Raw genomic sequence first — 25,080 nt, forward strand, 5'->3', positions numbered from 1 at the left:
AGCAGGAGCTGTTGGTACAGCTGCCTCTCAAGGATGCAAGAAACCAAAAGGGGGCTTAGGAGAAGCTAAGCGAGGAGGCGACTTTATCCATGGGCTCCCTTGCAAAGCCCTTCTATCCTGGCCACGGGGTCATCTGCCAGCCGGGAGAATCTCTCAGTGGATCCAGGAAAGCAGCAGGGACTGAGCACCAGGAAGAGGGGACCCCCCCACCCCAGATGCAAAATCCTTAGAAGAAGCCAGAAGCCGGCAGATGATGTCATTAGTGCAAATTAACATTTATAATGGTACGTTCTTTAATAGCATTTAAATAAGGCTTTGAATAATTACACGCACTAAAAACTAACATTCCAGAACCGTTTTCCTTTCCCCCGCGTGGAAAGTGGGCCGAGGCACCTTTCCTTATGCCACGAGAAGTCCAAATCTGAGCTATTACATTCAAGAAGAAGTGACTTGGGGGGGGCTGTGTGTGGGAAGCAACACCCCATCGTTTTGGGACGTTTCGTCACTGTTTGCAAAGCCGCCTCGGTCCTTCTGGGGGAGCAAAAGAGGAAATGAAGCAAATGAAAATGGGACACCCCCCCAGCAATGGAAAGGAAGCCACAACACCCCCACCCACCCACCCAAAAAAATCCCCTTCTGGAACTCCTTGTACTCATGACCTCGGAGCTAAGGGAGGGAGCTCCGGGAACAAAAAGCAACAGAAGATCAACACGGAAAGGAAGGTTGCCAAAAAAAGGAGGAAGAGGGGGAAACCCAGGAAGTGTGGCTTCAGGTATTCCTCAAAAGCGACACATAGGCCGGAAAGGGGGGAAGTAGCAGCAAACGAAACAGTGAGAAACTGCCCCATCCTGCAGAACCAGGAAGAAGTCTGTATTTTGTCCTCCGCAAATCCAATCTAAGCTGGATATGTTTTTTTAAAAAAAGATTCCAAAAAGGGGAGTGGGAAGGAGAGGGTCTTGGGGTGGCGGTGAGCCGAGGCTCAAGTCTGAAACTGGGGTGGGGAGAGAAGCCGTCCTTCAGAAGAACTTGTCATCGATCCGGAAGTGCGGCCGCGTGACATCGTCCGGATTGATGAAGACGGAGATGGACTTGCCCGGGTTCTCAGTGACCAGCTGCTGGAGCTTTTTGGCCAGCCGGTCATCCGGCTGGCTGGGGTCTCCGCCATCCGACTGCGGGGAGGGGATGTTGGTGGTGCTGCCCCTCCGCTGGAGCTCCAGCGTCAGCCGGTTGGCCGCCTTGACGTGCTCGATGGCAGTCCGGAGGTGCTCGGCCGGGTCCGAGCGCACGGAGGAGAGCTTGCGGGCGTGGAGCATGGCCGTCTCCTCGGAGAGGTGCTCCAGCATGTTGCACTGGGGGATGAAGTAGTTGGGGCACATCTTGTTCACCAGGCAGTGCTGCAGGTCGTCAATGAGGCCCAGGAGGAAGTGCGCGGCGTAGTCCTCTTGCGCCAGGTAGCTGGCGGGCAGCCGGTCGCAAGCCCAGAGCATCATGCTGCGCAAGTGGTAGGGGCTGATGGCCTTGGGGCGAGAGAGCAGCTTGATGATGATGGCTTTGCACGCCTGGTAGGCCTGCATGAGGCTGCCGGAGATGCACTTTTTCAGCTGGACCTCGCTGCGGGCAAAAGACAGCCTCCACTCGTTGTCCTTCCGCCCTTTGTAGGAGCAGGCGGGCACCAGGTAAAACCCGCTGATGACCTCCTCCTCGGTGATCTTCCCGTCCCAGAAGTGGTTCTCCATCAGCCAGCTCTGAGCCACGGCCGGCCAACCTTTGAAGGACACGACGGGGACAATGTCGTAGAGCATGCGGCTGCTGCCCACCCCCAGGATGATGGAGATGATGGTTCCGTTTTTCTCCACCTTCTCCACCCTGGGCATCCCTCTCTGGGGCTTCTTCTGGATCTCAGACAGGACCACGCTGATGGAGTCGTGGAACCAGTCGGCCACCTTGGTGGGGGAGAAGAAGTAGTTGGTGGCCCCGTTGATGTGGTCCACGATGGTGCAGCAGTCCTTCCACTTGCTGATGGTGCCCTCGTCAAAGAGCCGCAGGCTCAGCCACGAGTGGCAGAGGGCCGAGTGGCGCATGTCCAGGGTGACGGGCTGGTTGCGGTCGTGGAGCTTCAGCGCCGGCACCAGGAGGGTGAAGTCCATGTCGTAGTCGGTGCCGCGGGCGTAGATGTTCAGGTCGTCCAGGTCCAGGTCCACCACGCCTTCCCGGACTCCCCCAGAGAGGAGCAAGTACTCATTGGCAACCGGGAGCTTTTGGTCAAGTTTCTGCACCATGCCTGCAAAGAGGAAGGAGAAGAAATTCAGAAAGAGGAGAGCAGGGCGTCCTCAGCCTCGCTGGTTTGCTATAAGATGGCAGCAGAAAGTTAATGGACTATGCAGAACTAGATAAACTAACAGGAAGGATTCGAAACCAGCGGGGCCAGAAATTCACGAAGACTGGAGTAAATTTACGGACTATTTGAAAAGTATTTGTGAAGATCAGATGACGTTTGTAGATTTGCAAGAAGTTTTGTGAGGAGTATTATTGGAAGTATTGCAAAAATGGAGAAGGGGAAGGACAATTTGTTAAGAGATGTAAAGGCAATATAAAGTTAAGAAATGCACAAGAAGTGATTAAAATGGTGGATCATCAGAGGTGCTGATGGAAGTCTAAAAAGATTGTATAAGTGATAAGTCTTGTGGTACATTTTATAATTTATAAGTTAAAATCAATAAAAATTATTTTTTTAAAAAAAAAAAAGATGGCAGCGGAAAGACCTTATGCCTTTCAAGAGCTCACGCTTGTAGGGAGAATTAAAATATGTAATGGGAAAGAAAGTAATAAAATGCACCATGGAAAGGGAAGAAGGGGAGTCAATATTAATCGTGTTGTGTGTGTTTCAAGTCTAAATGAGAATGAATTTAAAAGAGAGAGAGTTAACCCTTATGCTGGAGAGGGTGTCTGCCTAAAGGCACATTCCTCCACATGGGGTGGGAATGTCTGCTGCTCAAAGGTTGCTGGACCCAATTTTTCCCTTTGTCATCCACCATGAAGGGGCAACATCTTCACCTAATCCCATCTCAGTGGGAAATGGTAGCAATCTAAGCGTTAAGCACAAAGAGTTACAGGAATTGTACAATCTGGGTCTGCTGCAACCTTTATAGGGATATTAGATCTTGTCTTCTCTCACCACTGCTTTCTCTACAGTTGGGGAAGTCGGGTGGTTTTAATGCCTCTGTTTTTTTCATGGCAAATTCCAATTCTACGATCCCGCCAAGTTCCTTGCTGTGGTCATCAGAACTAGGTCACCATTATTAAAGGGAATATGAGCTTCAAGTTCCAGTCGCCTGTATTTTTAAACTATTTACAGATTCACAGAATTGTAGTCCATCCCCTGTAATGCAGGAATTGCAGCTTTAGTATGTCTTAAATTATCACGGTCAGCTGGATAATTTTATCGTTCTCTCCTTTTTGGTAAACCGTTTTTATACAGCGGTGTGTAAATGTTCTACAACAAATAAATAACTGGCAGCGTTGGGGAACTTCTGGCCTGCTGGTCAAATCAGGCCGTAGAGATGGGCGCTGGTCTGGACTGCATGCTTGGGGGGGGGGTCATGGCATTAGTTCAGGTGGTATCAGATCTATTGGATCAATCTGTCTCTCTATCCCGGAGGCACTCTGGCCCCATGTACCCCCCAGGAAAGTCCAAATGAGAAGACCGGAACACACCCTCTCCTCACAGCGGCCAACAAGATGCCCATTATGGGAAACCCACAGCCAGGATTCAAACTCAAGAGCAACATCCTCGCCTTGTGCGGTTTCTACCAGGTGGCATTTGGAAGAATTTGCTGCCTCTGACAGGGGAGTGAGAACCCAGTCCTGAGAGTTAGGAACCTTTCTCTCCTCTATGATATTTTCGCATCCTCTTTTAAAGCCATCCAAGAAGGTGGACATCACTGCCTGTTTCTTCACACAGCGCCTAGTTAAACTCTGGAACTCCCTGCTGCAGGACGCAGTGGTGGCTGCCAACCTAGATCGCTTTAAAAGAGGATTAGAAAAATTCATGGAGGAGGAGGAGGAGGAGGCTGCCAAGGTGGTGATGATGATGATGATGATGATGATGATGATGATGATGATGATATTAATTTTATTTATACCCCGCCCTTCCCGGTTCAAAAACCGGGCTCAGGGTGGCTAACAACAAATTTAAAACATTCTAAAACACTTAATTATAAAAGCAGCATAAAATACAGTATAAAAACATGAATAACAATAAAATATAAAAATCAAAAATCAATTAGATGATCCCCAGGGCTAGCTGGCTGAATCGGTCCTACTTGGGCCACCGAGGAGGCCAGGGGAGAATTGGCTGTGGGATCCCAGGGCGGGGAATCTTCATAAAAAGGGGAGGGGAAGGGAAGGAAGGGGAATAAAAAATCAGGCTGAATTCAAATTAAAGGCCAGGCGGAATAGCTCTGTCTTACAGGCCCAACGGAAGGAGGTTAAATCCTGCAGGGCCCTGGTCTCATGGGACAGAGCATTCTACCAGGTCGGAGCCACCACTGAGAAGGCCCTGGCCCTGGCGGAGGATAGTCTGACTTCCATAGGGCCTGGGACCTCTAAACTATGGTTATTTGTGGACCTTAAGATCCTGAATAATGGCTCTGCTCTCCCTCCACTGTCAGAGGCAGAGATGCTTCTGAATCTCAGTTGAACCTCAGGATTATGGACTCGATGGGCGACAGGCCTGATCCAGCAGGCTCTCCTGATGTTCACAGAGGACTAACAGGCCCCTGTTAGGATAACTCAGCTGTGCACGCTTCATAAGGCACTGCCACCGCCGCCACCCTCCTCCCTCCCAGGCTGGGTGTCGGAACAGCATTCATGCGCTCAGAGAATCAAAAGTGGAGAGACTGAAAAGCTTGTCAAGAAATCCACCCGCAGAGCTGGCGCTTTGATCATCTGGGACGCTTCCCCTCCCTGCTTTTTTCAATTTGCAGGGAATTAAATCTTCGAAACCAGGGCGGTTTCAGGCTCGGAGCTCCGCGATCGATCGCAGGCACCCGACTCCAGAGGCCAAGGCCACATGTCAGTTGTATTTAAAACCTGCTCTCTCTCCAACCCATTGACCTAAACTATTTTCTGCAGGAGATTGCCTTACAGGGCGGCACGACCTTGCCCCCTCCCTTTTGTCCTCTCGGACAACTTCTGCTGGTTTTTAACCAGAGCACAGAGCACCAGATTGGTGGGCAGAAAAGTCCTGGGTTCAAATGCCGCCAGCAGCAGCATCTGCAGGAAGGAGGTGGGAGAAGAAATCTCTCCCTTCTGACCCTGTAGTTCTATGATTCTAGGTAAGCTGTTTTTTGCCTCCTCCAGAGTAACTCAGAAATGACTACTGAAATCTGGTGCTCAGGAGAATCAGCCTTGCACCTAGATGAGGGCACATTCAGTGCACTTTTGCCTTTTGAGACTATGTGTACGTGAAGAGCCCTGCACAAAGGTGTGGGTTGTCAGGCGACAGATCAAGTTTCTAGTCCCTCTTGATAGGTGAGGTATAATCAAAGCCTCCCCAGGTTACTTAGATGGAGGGGTGGGTCTATTCCAGTGCGTTCCCCCTCTTCTGCCTAACCCAGGCATGTCCAAAGTCCGTTTTGGGGGCCTAATGCGACCCGCTGTTCGGTTTAATCCAGCCCCTGTGGCAGTTTATTTCCTGGGGTAAAAGGTAAAGGGACCCCTGACCATTAGGTCCAGTTGCGGACGACTCTGGGGTTGTGGCGCTCATCTCGCTTTACTGGCCGAGGAAGCCGGTGTACAGATTCCAGGTCATGTGGCCAGCAGGACTGAGCCGCTTCTGGCGAACCAGAGCAGTGCACGGAAATGCCGTTTACCTTCCCGCCGGAGTGGTACCTATTTATCTACTTGCACTTTGACGTTCTTTTGAACTGCTAGGTTGGCAGGAGCAGGGACCGAGCAACAGGAGCTCACCCCATTGCGAGGATTCGAACCACCGACCTTCTGATCGGCAAGCCCTAGGCTCTGTGGTTTAGACCACAGTGCCACCTGTGTCCTAAATACCCTTTAAAGGTAAAGGGATCCCTGACCATTAGGTCCAGTTGTGGCCAACTCTGGGGTTGTGGCGCTCATCTCGCTATTTTGGCCGAGAGAGCAGGCGTACAGCTTCCGGGTCATGTGGCCAGCAGGACTGAGCCGCTTCTGGCGAACCAGAGCAACGCACGGAAACAGGGATTCGAACTGCCAACCTTCCGATCCACAAGCCCTAGGCTCTGTGGTTTAACCCACAGCGCCACCCGCCCTCAAACAGCTCAACAATTAAATTCTTTGCTAAACAACTTTGGGTAAAATCGTAAAAAAAGGTCAACAACTTTAATCTTAAAAATAGGTCAACTCTTGGTTGGCCCTCATGCATGCACTTCATCAAATCTGGCCCTCTTTGAAAAAAGTTTGGGCACCCCTGGCCTAACCCATCTCAAACTGGAAAGAAAGATTAGTGTATTCTCCTCAAAAGGACTCTCCTCTCTCCCTCCCCCCCCCATCTTGAAAGCGTATCTGTCAGAGCCGCCCCTCGGTCCCAGCTCACAGAGGACCAACGCCAGGCTGTCGTTATGTACAAAAAGTCTTTATTGAAGTTCGGTTTCCATTTCAAAGCCGCAGCGTGCAACTCTACGTCTTAAACCCTAGACCGGCGAAGCTCCGTCTGAGTCTCCTCCCCCCTGACACCAGTTCAAGACTCTAGCCTTGCTCCACCTCTTCCTTAGCTCCTTCCTCCTCTGGGCCCTCCTGCCCGCTGGGGTTTCCCCCTTTCTGGACTCTTCTGACGCTGACCCCCCTGATTCTTGCCCCTCCTTCCGGCGGGCTTTAGGACCTGGTTCCCTATCCGGGCTACCTGCTGTGCCGCTCGCCTGTACATTTGAACTTGGCGCGCGCGCCCAGCCGGCAACCTTCCTGTTGACCGTTCCCTCGCTCTCCGATGGAGGCGTGGTCAACCCTGACTCATCTTCTCTCACTGGTGGTGAATACGCTGGCCCTGATACCTGGGACTCCTCCCCCCCACTACGCTCTGGTGGGGAAGCTGGTCCTGATTTCCAACTGCTGCTCTGGGAGTCCCCGCTGGCCCCTTGCTTCTGGGGTGTCCCCCTTGGGGCCCCCCTTGCCCTGGCCACCGGCGCCCCCTTCTGTGAATCTTCCGATTCGCTGGAGAGGCTCATGGAATCTCTCGGGCTACTGTCATCTTCTCCTACGCTGCCCTCGGATTGCTCCCCCTCGCTCTCCATCTCCTCCCTTCCCTGTGCTCCCTCTCTTGAGTCTCTGACAGTATCAATGCACAGACAAACCATCCCAATACAAATGGCTCAAGGACACGGACCGCAATTCACAGCCAGCTGCATTTTGGAAGTGTTAAGCCGCGAGCCAGACAACTGCAGTTTAAAATTAAATTGGAAATATTAATTGATGTTGCTGTAATTTTGCTTGTGCATCTTGTAAGAGAATCATTTGGTCGTTTCTTGGTCCTGTCTACGTGGCATCGTAGTTTATTTATTTTATTTCTTTAAATGTATACATTGCTAGACTGTAACAAAGAAAAAACCTCAAAGCAGTTTGCAAAACCATAAAATCAAGAAAAAATGACAACAGAACTTTCCGTATGTTGCTTTCCTCTGTTTATTTTTATGACTTTGTTCCCTGCTCTGGGGACTGAAAACACTCAATGAAGAAGAGACTATAAATATTGCAAATAAATTAATACGGGGGGGGGGGGGAGAGGCTGTTGGTTTCTCTGGAATGTCAGCCTTCTGGGTTAAAAAAAACCTAAACCAGAAGTCTGCTGTGGAAAAGCAGAATTTGGAAGGGGAGGAGAAAGGCATCCCGAAATTTCTCACGCAAGAGCAGTGTAGGAGAAAAGGGGAAAGCAGGCAGAAAGAACTCCTTTCGAGGTTCTTACATTGCTGGCTTGGTTTTTTTGGGTTTTTTTAAGTGCTGTTAAATAAACATGCCTCTGAAAAAAAGAGCCCTATGGGATGGTTTGAAGTTATTTTTGGGAAACTATTTTTAAAATCACATGCCCAACGAATGTGACGCTCTGCTCCCTGCCGGAGATTTTCAAGATGCAACAAAAGGAGCTCTAACACGTGGTTCAGAGGGGGGGAAATCCTGCCAGCAACCTTCTCCCAGCCCTCAAACCCCGTCCCAAACACACACACACACACACACACACCCCTCCTGTTCCCACCAAATTCTTCCATTCAGGGGGAGTCAGCAATTTTGCAATGATTTTTTCCCTAAAATAGCAAATGCTGTTCAAGGTCTACCTTTTTATATATATATAAAATCTTTATTAAGCGCCATTAAGCAGAATGCTCAATGCAAAGCCAAGCCAAGACACCTTGTTATTTTAGGACAAAAAGCCGACAGCAACTTTTGCATCCGAAGGAAAAGAGGAAGAGTTAGGAGCAGATCTTCCCCTTGGCACTGGAGGTCAGAAAGCTGCGCTATACTTTGCAACCACGCCAGGGACCAGTTTAAAGCAAGCAGAAAATTTCTCTTGTGGCCTGGTGCTTTATGAGGAACGGTTGAAGGAGCTGGGTATGTTTACCCTGGAAAAGAGGAGACTAAGAGGCTAGGAGAGCCATCTTCAAATATCTAATGGGCTGTCACAAGGAAGAGAGAACAAGCTTGTTTTCTCCTGCTCTAGAGGGTAGGACTCAAACCAAGGGCTTCAAGTTGCAAAGAAAGGAGATTTTGGTGCAACATCAGGAAGAACTTTCTGGCGGTTAGAGCTGTTCCACAGTTAAACCGGGATGTGGTGGACTCTCCTTCCTTTAAGCAGAGGTTGTACGACCGTCTGCCAGGGAGTCTTTTGCTGAGATTCCTGCACTGCAGGAGGTTGGACTAGATGGCCCCAAGAGGTCCCTCTCCAACCCTAAAATTCTACACTAGGCTCTTTAGACATGCAGCAGAACCAAGCCAGGAGGGTTTGTTTTTGGTGGACGACACTACTTCAGGCCATAGATTGAAGTATGGCATATTTGAACGCCCCCCTCATTGCAAGAGGGGGTGGGGTGGGGAAACAAAGCTTTCTGTATCCAAAAACCCGTGGGATGTGAAACACAAGAGCAGTCAAGTACAACATTCCTAGAGTGAACATGTTTACACATGAGGAGGAATGTTTGTCCAGCCAGCAGGTCAACTTCCTGTTTCCTTCTGGGCTGGGACAGACTTCCTCTGCATGTGACTAGAGGTGGGCGTGGCCTCACCTGTGCAGGTAACAACAAAAGCATAGGGCAGGGCAGCCATCTCTCTCTTTGACATTCAAGAAGCAACATCTGCTTAGCCAAAGATGCTCTCTTGGCTCCAGCCAAGAAAGGACAAAGGGACGGTGTCCTTATGAGATAGTTTCCAGGTGTATGCTACTTTTCTAAGACAAGTCTGCCTTCTGGGATCCGATTGTGAACAGAATGGTGTGTGAGTAAACCTTTTTATATTTCTATAGAAGACTGTGTCACGTCTTATCTTTTATGAGGGAATAAGGGGAAAATACCAGAACAGTTATTATAGAGGCTTTAGCTGAACAAACGCATCCGCTGTGAGTTTAAAAGGGGGAATGTTTCTCTGCTAAATTGTGAACTTGTTAACACAAGTTGGAAAGGCTATAATCAGACAATATATCCTCTCCTGCATCCCTGAACATTCCCACAAAACCGAACACCATCAAGCCTGTTATTCTTCCTGGCATAGAGTTCTCCTCTCTTCAGGGAATTTCTCGTATGCACACCCAGCCCACCATGTGTGCATGGGCATCTAAATTTAAGTGTCACGCACAAATGGTGGAGAGAGCTGTCAAGGAGGTGACAAAAGCAAGACAGAATGTAGTTGGTATGAAGCGACGTGAGGTAACTATAAAGACATCAATGGAGAATCGGGCCAAATACCCGAAAAAGGAATCAAAGAAGGGTTTTGTCCCAAAATAGTTCACATTCACAGATTATTATTATTATTATTATTATTATTATTATTATTATTGAAGTACAGTGGTACCTCGCAAGACTAAATTAATTCGTTCTGCGAGTTTTTTCGTCTTGCAATTTTTTTCGTCTTGCAAAGCACGGATTTTGGAAAAGCTTCAAAAATCACCAAAGTCTTCAAAAACCTCAAAAAAGGCTACCACACCGCGTGCTATGAGTTGCTCCTCGAAGTGGATGCACGGTTTCAAGAAAAAGGAAACAAACTTGCAAGACAAAGGAAACAAACTTGCAAGACGTTTCCCTCTTGCGAAGCAAGCCCACAGGGAAATCTGTCTTGCGAAGCAACTCAAAAAACGAAACTTTCATCTTGCAAGTTTTTCGTCTTACGAGGCATTCGTCTTGCGAGGTACCACTGTAATGTAAATGTAACTTTACATGTCATTATTAGTATTAAGTTATGTCATAATAAAAGTTGGTATTCAATATTCACCTATCCAGTTGCTTAAATGTAGAATTGTCGTAGGATTGCATGAGTCACGTTTTGATTTCAATATCAATACTATCATCATTAAAAGTACTGGTTGCTGTTGTATCAATTTGCATTCTGCATCTTTTATTGTTCTTTTTTTAAAAAAAATGCAATTCCTGCAAAATAAAGCTGAATCGGTCATAAAGTGACAAAAATAGCTGTTTACTTGGGCGTTTTCCTATGTCGCAAAGGCTGAAATTTCAGCTCAGTGGCGGAGGGTGAAGATATTTCAATTTCAATTTCAATTTCAATTTCAATTAACTGATACGCATGAAAGTTTAGACATAGCTATACAATCCCTACTGGAGTAAAATAAGACCTTTGGAGCAGGTATTTTCAAAAAATAATAATAATTTATGAACCACCCTAATGGGCAGCACTCAGGTCTCCCTCTCCCCAACCCTCCATCACGCCACAGGGGCAACCCTACCCCCCATTCCTGAATTTGCACCTTGACCACAGATCTGGTCCTCAGACATTCCTGTTGAGAGAGAGCTTTTGCCCGGCCAGGGCAGTCCAGTTCACGTGTCCTCTGCATGTGGACTGTGGCTCCTCTCTAGGAGCGAGTGTGGATTACCCTCTTGTGATTCAGTCCCAGGACATCCCATAATCCCTTAAAAATCCTTCGCAGCTTGGCTTGTGTTCCTTGCTGACGCCATCCAGGCCTTGCCTTGACAGCTTGGGCCGTTTTTCACACCCCCCCCCAACTGCTAACCCAGGCACACGGGTACTTTTTTCTTCTCTTTTTAAAATAATTTCTATAGGTTTTCCATTTCATAATATACATTCACATCGTTCTGATCCGCTTTGTCCCTCTGGCTCCTGAGAGCCAATCGCCTTCCTTCCCTCCCACCTCGTGGCTTTCACAGTCAACCTTTGTATCACTGCACTGTATACATTTTCCAATTCTAATTCATTCATTACTTAGGATGTTAAAATTTACATGAATATAGAAAGGTAAAAAAAACCTCCTCATTACGAGTCTTCAGACAACCCTGAAAGTGATGTTAACTGTTTACACTGATCTTTCAAATATTGAATGAATTTGCTCCAGTCCTTTTGGAATACTTGATCATGCTGGGTACTTTCTTTTCTTTTATGTTGAGCACATCCTTTAAGGTGCAAGACCTTATACTTCATGGGTAGGCAACCTAAGGCCCGGGGGCCGGATCCAGCCCAGTTGCCTTCTAAATCCGGCCTGCGGATGGTCCAGGAATCAGCGTGTTTTTACATGAGTAGAATGTGTCCTTTTATTTAAAATGCACCTCTGGGTTATTTGTGGGGCAGCCTGGTGTTTTTACATGAGTAGAATGTGTCCTTTTATTTAAAATGCACCTCTGGGTTATTTGTGGGGCCTGCCTGGTGTTTTTACACAAGTACAGTGGTACCCGTTCGCATCCTGACGTGAAAGCAACCCGTGTCTGCGCGGGTCATGATTCGCCGCTTCCACACATGCGTGTGACGTCACTGAGCATCTGCGCATGCGCAAGTGGCAAAATCCAGAAGTAATGCGCTCCGTTACTTTCGGGTCGCCGCGGAGCGCAACCTGAAAATGCTTAACCTGAAGCTACTTCAACCCGAGGTATGACTGTAGAATGTGTGCTTTGATTTAAAATGCACCTCTGGGTTATTTGTGGCAGTGGCGGAGAGCAGGCGGGGCTGGTGTTTGTCCTGGGGTCGTGGCATGCTGCCTGTGGGGGTGTGGCCCCCTGCGCAGGTGGGGGGGCAGTCCGCAATGGCACCCCACCAGGATCGCGCTGCCAGGAGCAGTGCGCTCCCCCCCCACTCCTCTTCCTCCACCAGTGATTTGTGAGTCGTAGGAATTTGTTCTCCCCCCTCCCTTCAAAATATAGTCTGGCCCCCCACAAGGTCTGAGGGACAGTGGACCGGCCCTCTGCTGAAAAAGTCTGCTGACCCCTGTTATACACCCACCCCAAAAAAACTCTTACCAATGAAAGCAGTTGCTCATTTCCCCCTCTTGCCAGTATCGGCTACCTGACATTTAGAAGATATCTGAAGGCAGCCCTGTTCAGGGAAGTTTTTAATGTGTGACATTTTAACGTATTTTTAATCTTTGTTGGAAGCCACCCAGAGTGGCTGGGGAAACCCAGCCAGATGGGTGGGATACAAATAAATTATTATTATTATTACATGGCAAATGCTTCTTTCTACTTCTGCCCCCAAGCCAAACTGTCTCATTTCCAGGTGAGGTATCTGCAGGAAAGCCAAGCATTATGGGAGCATTGCAGTCAAACACCTTGGAAGCATAGAAGGAAAACCACTTCCGTATGGAGTGAGCGGCACAGAAGCCGAAGCCGAAATCTCTCATTGGGGTCTGATTCGCAAACCCCTCAGCGCCATCTTGCGGCTTCCTCTCTGAACAACACCCCAAGGGGGTTGGTGGGGAGAAGAGAGATTTTAACCTTTGCTAAGATTTATGCGTCTCTTTCTAGCTGATCAGAATCAGATGGCCTGGCTGCATAAGTGCTATGCTAGATAGAAATTTAAACATAAACAAGGGGGACGCAGGTGGCGCTGTGGTCTAAGCCACTGAGCCTCTTGGGCTTGCCGATAAGAAGGTCGGCGGTTCGAATCCCCGCGATGGGGTGAGCTCCCGTTGCTGGGTCCCTGCTCCTGCCAACCTAGCAGTTCGAAAGCACCTCAAAGTGCAAGTAGATAAATAAGTACCACTCTGGTGGGAAGGTAAACGGCATTTCTGTGTGCTCCTTTGGTTCACCAGAAGCGGCTTAGTCCTGCTGGCCACATGAGCCGGAAGCTGTATGCCGGCTCCCTTGGCCAGTAAAGCGAGATGAGCGCTGCAACCCCAGAGTTGTTCACCACTGGACTTAACTGTCAGGGGTCCTTTACCTTTATGCACGCTTAGAAAATCTCCAGGCCCTTAATTCTTCTCGCCAGGGGTCAGCTTTCTTTGCTTTTCTCACTGTCTACTCAGGTTTCTAGTCCCTAAAGTGAGAGGGATTTAGGGGCTCAGTCATCCTGGAAGCTCAGGAAGGCTTCCAACTGGCTGCAACCCGTTTGCCTTCTGACTGATTTAAGACATTTGACTGTGCTCTACAGTATATATTGTTTTAATACGCTGTTTAATACCACTTTGGGGCAGAAAAGGCGTAGACAAATAAATAAATAAGAGGCAGTGTGGAATAGTGGTTAGAGTGTCAGAGAAGGACCTGGGAGAAATCAGAGTTCGAATCCGCACCCAGCCATGGAATTCACTAGGTGCCCTTGGAAGCTAATCGCTGCCTCTCAACCAAACCTTCCTCACAGAGTTGTGAGGATAAAGTGAGGAGGGGAACAGCCATGTTACCACCTTGAGCTCCTCAAAGGAAAAGATGGGGGGGGGTAATTAATGCAACAACAACAACAACAACAACAACAACAACAATAAACCAATAGCAGGCATGTCCCAGCCAGAGACAAAATCCCAGTGTTCCTTTAATGGAACAGAGCCAAACACGTGGCCTCAGGACCTGGAAACTGCCGGGTCTCATCCTGAATATCCATCCCTTGCAGCCCTCCATCTCTTTTCTGGAGCCTCCCAGCAGCCGACACGAGCCCAGCGCCACCCCCTCCACAAAAACTTGCACTATTAAAATTGCCAAAGAACAGCAGCCTGCTTTTTATCTGTGGAAAACTTCTGCACAGACAGTTTTACTTGGCGCTTTATTACTTTCCACTGCTGAGGCAGCTTTTCTCCTTTCTTCCATTCTGAGGGGGCCTGGAATTTAATCTGTGATATTTTAAGGGTTTTGCTTTCCCCACTCTGTAATAATATTTATTGCTGGCTGCCTTGGGAGTTTGTTCCAAACTTTATCATCGTATGGTTTAGGTTTTCAAAATGCATGGTCATTGATAATAACATTGGGGTTTTGGGGGGGGCAGTCTGGATGATGCCCTGAGTCCCTTCCAATTTTGGGGGTGCTGGCGCTGTGAGCCCCTCCGTTATTGTGCTCAGGTTGCACATACGTGCAAATAGGACTATATACCCTAAAAACACCATGGTCTCCGCTAACCTTCATGCCAAGCAAACCGAACCCCAAATAAGCAAAGGAACCCCTGGACTCGCACCACTCGAGAGACTGAAATGGGGTGTCACAAGAATCCAGGTTGCCTTCCTGGGAGGTTTTAAGCAGAGCCTGGGTGGCCCTCTGTTGTGGAAGCTTCAATTGCAATTCCTGTATGTTGGGATATACTTCCATTCCACCTTCAGAACAGGCTTGTGGAGTTGTTGTGTGTCACATGTCTGTTAACTTCCAGCACAGTCTGCTGGGAACTTCCGTTGTATATTGCTTTTGCTGTACTGCTGTTTGCTTGGACACGAAGGGAAGCAGACATGTTTTTTCCTTTGTTCCTAAACTATGCTGAATAAAGGTAAAGGGAAGGTAAAGGGACCCCTGACCATTAGGTCCAGTCGCGGACGAGTATGGGGTTGCGGTGCTCATCTCGCTTTATTGGCCAAGGGAGCTGGCATACAGCTTCCGGGTCATGTGGCCAGCAGGACTAAGCCGCTTCTGGCAAACCAGAGCAGCGCATGGAAACGCCGTTTACTTTCCCGCCGGAACGGTACCTATTGATCTACTTGCACTTTGACGTGCTTTCGAACTGCTAGGTGGGCAGGAGCTGGGGCCGAGCAATGGGAGCTCACCCCATTACTGGGATTCGAACCACCGACCTTCTGATCAGCAAGCCCTAGGCTCTGTGGTTTAGACCACAGTGCCATCCATGTCCTAAATACCCTTTAAAGGTAAAGGGCCCCCTGACCATTAGGTCCAGTCATGACCGACTCTGGGGTTGCGGCGCTCATCTCGCTTTACTGGCCGAGTGAGCCGGCATACAGCTTCCGGGTCATGTGGCCAGCATGACTAAGCCACTTGTGGTGAACCAAAGCAGCGCACGGAAATGCTGTTTACCTTCCTGCCGAAGTGGTGCCTATTTATCTACTTGCACTTTGACGTGCTTTCGAATTGCTAGGTTGGCAGGAGCAGGGACCGAGCAATGGGAGCTCACCCCATCGCAGGGATTCGAACCTCCGACCTTCTGACTGGCAAGTCCTAGGCTCTGTGGTTTAACCCACAGCGCCACCCGCATCCCTGCTGAATAAACGCCTGTAAATAAGCTTACACATGTCTCTGTCCACCTCTTCCGTTGTGAGAAGATTGATTCACTCTGCTGATAAGAGCGTGCTCAGCTTCTGAAGGTTTTGGAGGCTCGAGTCGCTGATTGATGCTGTTCCAATAACCAGAGTTCACCCGGCTGCTGGCAAGTGGCTGGAGCCAGCTGGGGGCCTGCCACATGCCCCCCTCTCCCCGGACACATCCCAACACTGTATTGCCGGGGGGGGGGGTTGGACTGGATGACCTTTGGGGTCCCTTCCAACTCTGGGCTAGGGAGTCTAGAGTCAGGAAATAATAACACCCCTGGAGTAAGGTGATTATAGAGTGTGTGTGCAGAGCATTGCACCTCCACCCTCCCAGAGAGAGGGCTACCCCAGTTTCCTCACCGGGCGACAGCCTACCTGCTCAAAAGCTGAACCTGAGAAAGGCCTCATCCTCAGAGATGCTCAGTGCAGCACAATGAGCTTATCTCCTGCTGCCAGAGTGAGATCACAGGTGCGCAGGGAGCATTTGGCACGGCTCTTCAAATTCCTCATTAACAAGCTGATCCTACAGTCCGTGATCCGGGGAGAGGAAAGGGGTGTGCGTTCTGCAGCGCAGCCTCCACTCATGGCAGCACAAGGGGGCTGAGCAAGTTTCAAAACCAGACACAGGTGGGGAAAGGGCACATGGGGACAGGAGGCAGCAGCGTCAGCAGGAAAGCACGGCCAAAACCACGTGCCTCCAACCAGCCACAAATCTCCTGTGCCGGTGCAACGGTGCCACACCAAAGGATGGTGTGCCCAGGCCCCTAGATGCCCAGGAGAAGGCTCGGCTGGCTGGCCCTGATGCCATGGAGGGTGGTGGGCAGCTTCTGCAGGCCCCCAGGGACCTGCTCCAAAGGGTGGTTTTTGCACTGCAGGAGGTGTGGGGAACATCCGGACCTCCCCAGGCGCTGAACTACAATTCACAGCAGCCCCGGCAAACATGATGATGAAATTTAGAAAGGAGGCTGGGAGGAAAGACAGGATAGATATACAAACAAACAAACAAACAAACAAACAAATTTATACCCCGCCCATCTGGCTGAGTTTCCCCAGCCACTTTGGGTGGCTCCCAATCAAATGTAAAAAACAATACAGCATTACATATCAAAAACTTCCCTAAGCAGGGCTGCCTTCAAATGTCTTTTAAAGATAGCTGCTTATTTCCTTGACATCTAATGGGAGGGCGTTCCAGAGGGTGGGCCCCACCACCGAGAAGGCTCTCTGCCTGGTTCCCAGTAACTTGACTTCATGCAATGAGGGAACCGCCAGAAGGCCCTCAGCGCTGGATCTCAGTGTCTGGGCTGAACGATGGGGGTGGAGACGCTCCTTCAGGTATACAGGACCGAGGCCGTTTAGGGCTTTAAAGGTCAGCACCAACACTTTGAATTGTGCTCGGAAACGTACTGGGAGCCAATGTAGGTCTTTCAAGACCGGTGTTATGTGGTCTCGGTGGCTGCTCCCAGTCACCAGTCTAGCTGCTGCATTCTGGATTAATTGCAGTTTCTGGGTCACCTTCAAAGGTAGCCCCACGTAGAGCGCATTGCAGTAGTCCAAGTGAGAGATAACTAGAGCATGCACCACTCTGGCGAGACAGTCTGCGGGCAGGGAGGGTCATCCTGTGTCCCAAATGGAGCTGGTAGACAGCCGTCCTGGACACAGAATTAACCTGCGCCTCCATGGACAGCTTTGACTCCAAAATAACTGCACTGTAGGAAGTTGGACTAGGTGACTCTTTGGGTCTCTTCCAACTCTACAATTCTGTGATTCTATAAGAACATAAGAAGAGGTTGCTGGATCCGGCCAATGGTCCATCTAGGCTAGCATTCCTGTATCCAGAGAGTAGCCAGCACAGCTAGTAGCCTTTCCTAGTCTTTTATCCTCCATAAATTTATCCAGCCCTCAGCCACCCAGATTGGAGACCATCACTGGCTCCTGCAGGAATGAGTTCCACCATCTACCTATGTGATGCATGAAGAAGACCTTCCTTTTATCTTCTAAGGTGTGCAGAGGAGGGCAAGTAAAATGATCAAGGGCCTGGAAACAATGCCTGATGAGGAACAGTCGAAGGAGTTGAGTATATTTAGCCTGGAAAGGCAGAGACTGAGAAGAGATACGAGAGCCATCTTCAAATATCTAAATATCTAGATATCTAAATATCTATCCCCTTAAATCTCCTCCCAGGGCTCTGAGTATACAGTCCCTTCTTTATACAAGATTAAAGGGGCACAGAGAGAAGAAAAGCCATGGGGCATCTGCAAAAGCCCCACTGGACCCCTTCCTCTGCCCTGGCTGCAACAAAACATGTCTCTCCCGCATTGGTCTCTATGGCCACAGCAGGCGCTGCAAACTTCCAATGGTTTCCCTTCTCTCCTCCATTGTCTCCTGAGACAGATGCCAACCATGCTTGCTGCCACCGCTGTCTCCTGTCTCTTGTCCAGCAAGCCAGTTGTTAAACGCCTGATCTCAATGAGACCCAGCAAAAACCCAAGCAAAAGGGCATTTTTACAGATCAGAAACCTAGAGCCTTGCAAACGGCCGTCCCTAAACTTCAGAAACCTGCAAGTCATGGCAACAAGGTGCGGTCCGAGGCAGGAATCAGCAGCCGCCCTTCCGTTTTCAGCCAGATGGTGGTGCCAAGAGTCCAATTTACATTCTGACCTGACCAAGGAAAAGGAGGTTCTGCAGGGATTGGACACGAGAGGATTCAGTTTGGTACCCAAACGCAGGAGACCCAAAGAAGCGAGTGGCAGAGCCAGGCAGGCAGAAACATTCATGGGATTAGGGCAGATCCAGACCCTCGACCGCCAGGCAAATATTCCCTTGACCGGGATCCTGCCTGCAGTGGAATCGGCTTCCCACGAGATCACCTTCCTGCAAGGGCCTTAACTACGGAGCAAACTTCTGAACGGCCTGAGCCAGTGTCACTCCTGACCGAGGTTCCCTGTCTTAGCCAGGACTTGAAAGCAGAGCTGGACGCTTTCAAAAAGCTTGCAATCCCTCTTAGCATTAACTGTGGTTAAGAGCAGAGGTGCTGGTACTCTGGGCCACACTTTTGGGCAACAACAAAAGAGGTGCCAGTACTGCACACCCTTGAGTACCCCCCTGGAATAAAAAGGGCACTAGTCCCTTGCAAGAGGAGGGAGAGCAGTCGGGCTCCTGTGATAAATGCAATGTTTACAATGTAATAAATAAAATTATAATATAATTAAATGTACACCCAGAGTGTATGCCCAGAGTGGCTGGGGAGACTCAGCCAGATGGGCGGAGTATAAATAATAATAAAATGTTGTTGTTGTTGTTGTTGTTGTTGTTGTTGTTGTTGTTGTTGTAATAAAATAAATAAATAAGCAAGACCCACTCCTGACATCTTAGCCCGAGCTAGAAGGCGCATCAGCCAAAAGTGTGAGAGAGAAAACAGAATTGCAGGGTCTCCAACCCCCTGCAATGTGAACTTTTATTTTATAAGTGAACTTTTAAAACTTGATGAAATGAACCTGCTCCTTCTGCTCCTCACTTTGCATTAGAATGGCGGCTAGAAATTAATATTAAAATATCAAACCAATAAGGGATGCGGGTGGCGCTGTGCTACAGAGTCTAGGACTTGCCGATCAGAAGGTCAGTGGTTTGAATCCCCGTGACGGGGTGAGCTCCCGTTGCTCGGTCCCTGCTCCTGCCAACCTAGCAGTTCGAAAGCACGTCAAAGTGCAAGTAGATAAATAGGTACCGCTCCAGTGGGAAGGTAAACGGCATTTCCGTGCGCTGCTCTGGTTCACCAGAAGTGGCTTAGTCATGCTGGCCACATGACCCGGAAGCTGTACGCCAGCTCTCTCGGCCAATAAAGCAAGATGAGCGCCGCAACCCCAGAGTCGGCCACGACTGGACCTAATGGTCAGGGGTCCTCTTTACCTTTATCAAACCTATAATCTATGTATTAACATGAAACACTTTCTGAAATTGCAGGAGCACAGAAACATATCTGAGAGTTGAAGTGCTTCCCTCTGAAAACAAAAAGAGTTATTAGTTGCCAATGGTTCTATCAAGCTGCATCTTTCAACGGGAAAGTTACCTGACTTAACAGTGTGCAAGCCTTGTTTCTGGCCAGTCTTATTTCCTGGCTGCTGAGCTGCCACCAGCACCCATGGGTGAAGGAGCCCTGGCAGCTGCTGCTTCTGTGCTGCTCCCAAGTCGTGGGAAGTTCCTGGGACAGTAAGACCCGGGTCTGGCTCCCTTTAGGAGGAAGAGAGTGTTCTGGAGACTTGTGGGATTTTGCAGTACTACATTGGCTTTATTTGTAAATGTTTTACTGCAGAAATGCAGGCATGGGGGAAGAAGGCTCCACGGTCAATTCTCTGCCTCTGTAATGTGTATCCAAACACCTGCACAAGTTACATCAAGGAGACTCTCCCCCTAAATCCCCCCCCCAAAAAAGCTCAACAACTTCATGCACGTTCACTTCATCAAATCTGGCCCTCTGAAAAAAGTTTAGGCACCCCTGCCCTGGTTTACTTTCTTGGGCTCCATGACGCCTGTTTCTTGGGAGAAAAGCGATGACAACCTAGACAGCATCTTTAAAAGCAGAGACAGGACCTTGCCAACAAAGGTCCGTATAGTAAAAGCCATGGTTTTCCCAGTAGTGATGTATGGAAGTGAGAGCTGGACCGTAAAGAAGGCTGATTGCCGAAGAATGGATGCTTTTGAATTCTGGTGCTGGAGGAGACTCTTGAGAGTCCCATGGACTGCAAGAAGATCCAACCTTTCCATTCTCGAGGAAATCAGCCCTGAGTGCTCACTGGAAGGACAGATCCTGAAGCTGAGGCTCCAAAACTTTGGCCACCTCATGAGAAGAGAAGACTCCCTGGAAAAGACCCTGATGTTGGGAAAGATGTAGGGCGCAAGGAGAAGGGGACGACAGAGGACGAGATGGTGGGACAGTGTTCTCGAAGCTACCAGCATGAGTTTGACCAAACTGCGGGAGGCAGTGGAAGACAGGAGTGCCTGGCGTGCTCTGGTCCAGGGGGTCACGAAGAGGCGGACACGACTAAACAACAACAACAACAAGAAGAAGCCCTAAGTGGGATGGGTCAGGGAGTACATCTCCTTCTAAAGCTCTGCTCCTCTATTCAATGTACTCAGGACAGATCTCCAGCATATCGTCTCCAGCAATTTGCTCCCATTGAAGCAACATCAGCCAGTCATTCTGTGCCATAATATCCATAACAAAAGAAGGATGCCCAGTCGCCTTAACTGTACTTACATTTTTTTAAAGTCTGTGTGTAAGAACAAGGAAAGCCTGATGAATCAGGCCTCTTCTCACAGTGGCGATCCAGAGGCTTAGGACGCTCAAGAGCACTTTCCTCTCCTCCACCACAACTATTCGGAACAGTACTTTGCATAACTTTAGCAAGTTTCAAGAGCACATAGAAACCCTGCTAAAATAAAGGGGGGGGCCCGAGTCTGCAGTACTTGCGGCGGCCACTAGAGGGCAAGCCTCCTCTGGGATTAGACAACATTGCCATAAAATATATATACCATCTTTTTCCGTGAATAACACGCCCCCGTGTATAAGACGCCTCCTATTTTGGGAGAGTCAAAATTCAGAAAACGGGGAGAGATTGCCCCAGTGTATAAGACTACACCCCTTTTAACATTATTTTTTAGTTAAAAAAACCTTAGTATTATACAAGGAAAAGTATGGTATGTTTCTGCATGTGGGGAGCGCTTGCCTCTTGGCACCCTCAGGGTTCTTTATTTTAGAAGTTCAGCAATCAAAGCAAAACGCTTTGACATTTCCTAAAGATGCTGGCTGGGAAATGAAAGGTCTGCATCGACACTTAATTATAAATCCATTTTTAAGAAGAAAAAAACACCACCAGGCACCACGGAAAAGAATGAAAAGTATTTAAAAAGCTAAGCTGCTTGCAGTTTTGAAGTCTAATGGAAGGCCAGATCCCTTAGAGAGGGAAGGGAAGGAGGTCAAAGCTTCTCCAGGAAGAGAGGTCTGCAGGAACTGCATCCCAAACCAAGCGGTCACATCTTAGAAGCAAGAGGCCTAAAGCAGGGACTCATAGACAAATAGAATTGTAGAGTTCAAAGGTGTTACGGAAATTATGGGGGGGGAGCACATCTTTCAAGTTAAATATTACAAATATTATGCCTTTCAACTTGACAGCTCAGGGAAGTTACCTAGCTTTAAAAATAATATAAAATCAACTCCTTTGCCAGTTTCCTCCATTCCAAAGCTATTTTCCCCTTGAAAAAGGACTCCAGGAAGTTCCCAGAGGTGACAATTGCTAGGCTCATTGTTAGCCAAAGGAAGCCAAATCCCATCACCTGACTCGCCTCAGGCTCCAGACATGCAAAGGAACTTCTATTGTACTTTTGGGTGGTGGGTATTTAAGACATATTTGTCTATGCTAATCTTATACCTGAGTCTTGCCCCGCCATGTCTGCTTATGCTAATCTTGTACCAAGGACTTGTCTGGACATGTTTGCCAAGGTAAAACTTTTGTGACATGTCAGTGATGTAGCAATGATGCTGCACGAACTGTATTCTGGGATATGGTGGGAAAGTTTTAAAAGTCCTTGTCGCCCCATCCTCGGGGTTCAAAATTCCTCTTTGAACCTGTTGCACAATAAACTTTGGTCTACAGCTATTTGCTCTGGTTGGCTGGACTCCTTCCTTTAGTCCGCAGGGACCCGCGGGCTCTGCCCGACCAGCTGGGGGACTGAGCAGCCTCACACCTAGATTTTTCAGTGGACTAGGATACCTCAAAGGTCATCTAGTCCAAACCCCATCCATGAAGAAAGCACAGCGAAAGAATCCCTAGCAGATGGCCACCCAAACTTCCTAAAAGCCTCCAATGAAGGAGAGTCTACCACTTCCCACGGGAGTCTGTTCCACAGTCAAACAGCTCTGGAAGAACAGAAAGCAAGTGGCTCCATCTCCCCCGGTGGAGACCTTCAGGTATTTGAGGGTGGCTATCAGATCACCTCTCTGTTTTCTCTTCTCCAGGCTAAATATCCCCAAAGCCCTCAACCGTTCCTCATCAGGCTCAGTTTCCAGATCCTGGGTCATCTTGGTCCCCCTCCTCTGCCCACCTTCCAGCTTGTCAGCATCCTTCTTAAATTGTGGCGCCCAGAATTGGACACAGGACTCCAGGCAGTGCTGGATTTACGTATAAGCTAAACAAGCTCTAGCTTAGGGCCCCACTCTCTTGGGGACCCCCCAAAAAAATTAAAGAAAAAACAAACTTGGATGTACATTTCCAAAATATAAGATAAAAAACAAATGTGTTGTGTCGGCTGCTATGATGTAAGTCATGGGCCCCACCTGCTCTCCTGCTCCCTCAAATATCACTGGTTTGCTCCTTTCTATATATAGGGTGCCTACATTCTGCTTGGACTGGTATATACTTCTTAATTGTATTTCACTATTAATATACTGCTCGGCATAGTTCATAGCTTCTCTGAGTTATTCAAGCCCCTTCGCCACGGCAAGGCAGTGATCCACTGCAGGAGGCAGTGGAAGACAGGAGTGCCTGGCGTGCTCTGGTCCAGGGGGTCACGAAGAGGCGGACACCACTAAATGACTCAACAACAACAACAACATTAATATACTTCTTCTTAACTGTATTTCAGTTCAACAGTTACTTTGATAAAATACACATATTGTTATGTGCAAATGGCTTGAGATACCTATTAGGTCCATCAATTGCCATATAGCACATATTCAACACAAAAAAACAGTGACAGTTTGTTGTTCGCAAAGGGCAGCTGAACATAGAAAGGGCCCCATTACCTTCAGGAGCTGAGGGCCTCATCAAACCGAAATCCAGCCCCGACTCCAGGTGAGCCTGACCGAGGCAGAATAGAGTGGGACTATCACTTATTTTGGTTACCCAGTGAGCGGATCGGCACCTAACACAAAGACAACCAGGTTGCAATCACTTTGTGGTTCTTGCAGCTCTGCTGTCACTGCACAGCTGTGTGTATCTGAAGAAGTGTGCATGCACACGAAAGCTCATACCAAGAACTGACTTAGTTGGTCTTTAAGGTGCTACTGGAAGGAATTTGTTTTGTTTTGACTATGGCAGACCAACACGGCTACCTATCTGTAACTGTTAAACCATGGTTTGGCTTGGCATTATGTCTGAACCCAGCTTGTTTCACAAACCACAAGTGGGAAACCAAGAACAAACCATATCTATAGTTAATAGCCCCTCCTGAGCGAGAAAAACCAGGAGCCCCAGGTCCAGATAAAATCCTATGCTAAACCATGGCTTGCAAACTTATATAAAAATATATAAATATTTTTAAATATTTTTATAATAATAAAAATATCTATAAAATTATATTGAAGAAAATACAGGAGAGAAATGTTGTTGGCTGTAATATAACAACAACCCTTGGGAAGTTTTTGCACTAGAATGGGTGTTTAAACCCTGCATTTCATATACCGAGCCACTGATTATTTAACTACAGTAAAGATTGAACAGAATGCTTACAAAACAGCATTTGCAGTGTCAACGACGAAAGAAGCTGCAAAACTAGTCAGGCCATACATGGTTCATTCCGCAAATGGCACTTAAAACCAGGTTTTGCATTTTGCATTCGTTTAAATCTACGGAAGAGACTGCATTGCCCGGAATGCCCAGAGGGCTGAATGTGCCAGCCCACCCTCTGGCAAAGGGGAGGCCCGGTTGTGAAATGTCTTCACCAGTCTTCACCACAACGGTGGCTCATGACCCCACCCGCAATTCCTGAGCTCCTCTGGAACAGGGGCTGGTGCCTTTTACACTGTATTTTTTTAAAAAATATATATATATTTTTATTAAGATTTTGCAACAAATTTTAACATAATCACTGCTAATAAAAAGAATCACAAATTACGTTTTCAATCCTGCCCCCCGGGGCGACTTCCCCAAACTTCCCTTTCTGGTTTATAACATAGTTCCAGTTACAGATAGGTAGCCGTGTTGGTCTGCCATGGTCAAAACAAAATAAAAAAATTCCTTCCAGTAGCACCTTAAAGACCAACTGAGTTAGTTCTAGGTATGAGCTTTCGTGTGCATGCACACTTCTTCAGATACACAGTGCATGCACACGAAAGCTCATACCTAGAACTAACTCAGTTGGTCTTTAAGGTGCTACTGGAAGGAATTTTTTTATTTGGTTTATAACATATTCATTTCTTCTGCTTGTAATTTCATATCCCTTATATACTATAATTGAAATTATACCTTATTATTCTATTCTTAACATTTTAACCTCATGTTTATGTTTTCTGTTTATGTTTGTTAATTGTAAGCGTCTTAGTCAAATCCTGCAAGTGAGTCCATTTCACCACATTGTTCCTGTATATACATCCTGTATATACAGTCCCGCCTCGGGTTACAGCCGCTTCAGGTTGCGTTTTATCGGGTTGCGCA

General features: G+C 48.1%; 1 protein-coding gene across 1 annotated transcript in view; it reads right to left on the reverse strand.

The window, feature by feature from the left end:
* Positions 1 to 269: 269 nt before the first annotated feature.
* The window catches only part of MB21D2 (Mab-21 domain containing 2), a 60,466-nt gene continuing 35,655 nt past the window's right edge, over positions 270 to 25,080 (reverse strand). The window contains exon 2 of the mRNA XM_081862566.1: positions 270 to 2,281. Within this exon, the coding sequence (XP_081718692.1) occupies positions 1,017 to 2,281 (1,265 nt within the window). The 3' untranslated portion in view covers positions 270 to 1,016. The remainder of the gene's footprint in view (positions 2,282 to 25,080) is intronic.

The sequence above is a fragment of the Podarcis erhardii genome, assembly GCF_964252035.2.
Source record: "Podarcis erhardii genome assembly, chromosome: 5".
In the NCBI taxonomy this organism is placed as follows: Eukaryota; Metazoa; Chordata; class Lepidosauria; order Squamata; family Lacertidae; genus Podarcis; species Podarcis erhardii.